This window comes from Eimeria acervulina, genomic scaffold, assembly GCF_000499425.1.
Source record: "Eimeria acervulina Houghton genomic scaffold, Eah_scaff759, whole genome shotgun sequence".
Lineage (NCBI taxonomy): Eukaryota > Apicomplexa > Conoidasida > Eucoccidiorida > Eimeriidae > Eimeria > Eimeria acervulina.
The window spans coordinates 8,857-12,853 of record NW_013549614.1 but is presented as its reverse complement, the minus strand read 5'-3'; the positions used below and the strand labels follow the sequence as shown (position 1 = coordinate 12,853).

The 3,997-nt window shown below is 46.4% G+C and overlaps 1 protein-coding gene across 1 annotated transcript; it reads left to right on the top strand.

Annotated features, from left to right (window-relative positions):
* Positions 1-1,036: 1,036 nt before the first annotated feature.
* On the top strand, positions 1,037-3,088 carry EAH_00048340 (hypothetical protein, conserved; the record flags this gene model as incomplete). The annotated part of the gene is made up of 5 exons (XM_013394500.1): positions 1,037-1,122; positions 1,331-1,386; positions 1,591-1,668; positions 1,870-1,925; positions 2,210-3,088. 5 exons carry the CDS (start codon positions 1,037-1,039, stop codon positions 3,086-3,088), a joined length of 1,155 nt encoding a protein of 384 aa, XP_013249954.1.
* Positions 3,089-3,997: the final 909 nt, after the last annotated feature.

The following is a 3,997-nucleotide window of genomic DNA, read 5'->3' as shown; positions in this document are numbered from 1 at the left end:
GAGACAGCTCCGTTGTGTAGCAGCAAAAGACAAAAAAGAAATTCGAATTTTTAAGCAAAAAATAATTTAACTCTAATCCACAAACACAACAACGGCAGCAACAGCAGCAACAGCAGCAGCAGCAGCTGCTGCTGCTGCTGTAGCTGCTGTTGCTGCTGCATGCCTTTCTGCTGCTCAATTAGGGCCAAGCCTATGGATGCGCGCAGCAATTAATGTGTTTCTGTTTTATGCATTTAAAAAGGATTTAAAAAGAATTATTTGAGGTTTTAATTGGCCAAAGAAAACGAAAAAAATATCTTGAATGCTAGACGGAGCTGCCTATACACCCCAAAGCAGAGCAGCAACAGCAAATATATTTAAATATAAAAAATAAATATTTGTTTGTAAATCTACATGGAGGAATAAAAGAAATAAAATAAATATAATTATAGGGGGACATATAAAATAATATTTATTTATTTTTTTGTATAAAACCCTAAACGATAAGCCCAGCAACAAACACAAAACAAAACAAAAATATACATTTTCTAGACACCCAGCAGCAGCAGCAACAGCAGCAGCAGCAACACCAGCATCAGCAGCAACAGCAGCAGCAACGGCAACAGGAGTAGCAGCAACAGCAGCAGCAACAGCAGCCCCAAACCGCAGCAACGACAGCAGCAGCAACACCAGTAACTGCAGTTGCGGCTGCAGCAACAACAAGACCGGCAGCAACGGGTTAAGCAGCAGCAACAGCAGCAGCAGCAACAACAGCAACAGCAGCAGCAGCGAATGATGCTGCTAAACGCGAAGCAGCACAGGGCTCAACAGCAGCAGGTAACTGTGCAGCAGCAGCAGCAGCAGCAACAAAAGCAGCAACAGCAACAGCAGCAGCAGCAGCAGCAGCAGCAGATGAGTTGTATATGCTTTTGTTTCTTCCGTTTGTTTTCTCCTCTTTTTTCTATCTCAGGTCTCCTTCTACTGCTGCACTACCCAACAAATGATTTACTAGGGTTTAGGGTTTAGGGTTTAGGGTTTAGGGTTTAGGGTTTACAAGATGGGGAGACTACGCTGGATGAACGCTCGCTGCAGCAAACACTCCGCTGCACTTATCGTTGCTGCTGCAGCACAAACAGAAGCCATGTAGGCAGGGTTTAGGGTTTAGGGTTTAGGGTTTAGAGCTTAGGATTTAGGATTTAGGGTTTATTGTTTAGGGTCTACCGTTGAGGGTTTAGGGTTTAGGGTTTAATGCTGACGATTTGTGGTTATGTGTAAGGCTTAGGGTTTAGGGTTTAGGGTTTAGGGTTTAGAATTTAGGGTTTAGGGTTAAGGGTTTAGGGTTTGCGTGCAGCCTGCAGCAAGAGGTGTCTTCAGAGGCGGAGGGCCGGCGCCTTCTACAGAATTTCGGTGGGTGCAAACCCTAAACCCTAAACCCTAAACTGTATAGAGCCTTAAACCCTAAACCCTCACTTGCAACCCTAAACCCTAAACCCTTTCTCGTGGCGAGTATAAATCGTTCAAGCTAAGCAAATGCAAAACAGAGGAGCATCTTGGCGTCAGGGTTTAGGGTTTAGGGTTTAGGGTTTAGGGTTTAGGGTTTGTTTTCTTCAGATGCCCCCCACGTGCCGTCTATGTTGAACGATTTGCTGTACAGACATTGTACAGCTGTTTGTGTCTCGCCTAACTCAGGTAGCAGCAGCAGCAGCAGCAGCAGCAGCAACGGCGGCAGATGCAGTAGCAACGGCGGCAGATGCAGTAGCAGCAGCAGCGACAACACTGCAACTGCAGCAGAAGCAACAACATGAAAGAGGCAGCTGTTTAGGGTTTAAAGTTATGGGGGTTGGCTTTAGGGTTTAGGGTTTAGGGTTTAGGGTTTGCTGTGTGCTGCAGAAGAAGGCGCTTGCTTTAGGGGGATGGAGGCAGCACAGGTCGAAGTAGCAGGACAAGTCTGCTGCTGCTCGTGTTGCTGCTGCTGCTGTTGCTGCTGCTGCTGTTGCTGCTGCTGTTGTTGTTCCTGCTGCGCTGCTGAGGCGCCTTGTTGTTGTGTTGCTGCTGATGCTGCTGCTGCTGTTGCTGCTGCGGTGGATTGTTGATGCTGCTGCTGTCTGTGGAGCCACCATTTTCTGCTGCTGCTACTGCTGCTGTTGCTGCTGTTGCTGCTGCTGCACAAGCTGGCCTGTGAATAGGGTTTAGGGTTTAGGGTCTAGGGTTTAGGTGTTTGTGCTTCTAGGTGTATAACGTTGCTTTGCTGCTCAAGCCACCAGAGAATGAGCAGCAGCAGCAGCAGCAGCAGCAGGTGCAGCAGCAGAAGCAGCAGCAGCAGAAGCAGCAGCACCGAATGCCCGCGCAAAATCAGCAGCAGCAGCAGCAGCAGCAACAGCAGCAGCAGCAACAGCAGCAGCAGCAACAGCAGCAACAACAAAAGCCGTTCCTGCAACAGCAGCAGCAACTGCTGATGCAGCAGCAACAGCAGCAGCAACTCCTGGTGCAGCAGCAACAGCGGCAGCAGCAGCAGCAACAGGCCCTGCTGCAGCAACAGCAGCTGCGCCAACAGCAGCTGCAACAGCAGCACATGCAGCAGCAACAGCAACAACAAATACAGCAGCACCAACAAATGCAGCAGCAGCAGCAACAACAGCAGCAGCAGATGGCGAGTCGGCGACCCAGGCAGCAGCCGCCCATCTCCCCGTCGCAGCAGCAGCAACAGCAACAGCAGCAGCAGCAGCAGCAGGTTCTGCTGCAGCAGCAGAGGGACCCTTCTGCTGCTCTTCATGTTCATAGCCCTCTGCCGCACCAACAGCAAATGCAGCAGCAGCGGATGCTGCAACAGCAGCAGCAGCAGTTGCTGCAGCAGCAACAGCAACAGCAGCTGCTGCAGCAGCAGCAGCACGTACAGCAGCTGCAGCAGCAGCAGCAGCAACAGCAGCAGCAGCAGATGCACGCTCAATGGCTCCAGCAGCAGCGAGCGCTGCCCCAACCACAGCAGCAGCAGCATCAAGCACAGCAACCGCAGCAGCAGCAACAGCAGCAGCAGCAGCAGCAGCAGCAGCAGCCGCCTGCTACCCAAGAGAAAGAAGAGGAGGCGCTGTATGTGCTGATGGAAGACTGAGAAAGATGAACTTCATTGATTTTAACGACATGTTTATATAAATAAAATAAAATAAATTTAATTATAATTAATTTAATTATATTTAATTTAATTATATTAATTTTTATGAAGTTAATTTAATTAAATTAATTAACTTAAATGTATTAAATTATATTATAGTTAAATTAATTGCAGCAAATAATAAAATAGAAGTGCTGCAGCAAACTCCAGAGATAGGAAGACGCAAGCATTAAAAAAAATAAAACAAAACAAAGAAAAACAGCAATATTAACAAAAGAGCAGCAGCAGCAGCAACAGCTGCAACCGCAGCGACAGTAGCTGCAGCAACAACAGCAGCAGCAACAACAGCAGCAGCAGCAACAGCAGCAGCAGCAGCAGAACAAACAGGCTGGTGCTACAAAAATAGGGAGAGAGAGAGAGAAATCCAAGTGCACACACAAGCAGCAGCTGCTGCTGCTGCAGCAGCAGCAGCAGCAGCAGCAGCAACTCCGCACCAGCTACATTATGGTGTATTAGCAGCAGCATTAGGAGCAGCAAATGAGTATGAGTTAAATGAATATATATTAAAATTATACTTTAATAAATAAAACAAACAAAATGAGTATGAGTTAAATGAATATATATTAAAATTATACTTTAATAAATAAAACAAACAACAGCTATATATATACTTTTTACGTGCTGTGTACGTACACTGCAAGTTGTATGAAGAGCTGCTGCAGAGTTTGTAGGGCTGTGGATAGCAAAATAAGTAAAAAGAAATATATAATTATATAATATTAAATGAATTGATTAATTTAATATTAATGTATAATTTAAAAGAATAATTTTAATTGTTTATTGCTCGCTGCTGCTGCTGGTTTTGCTGCTGCAGTCTCCAGCAGCGGAGTGCAGCAGCAAAAGCATTTC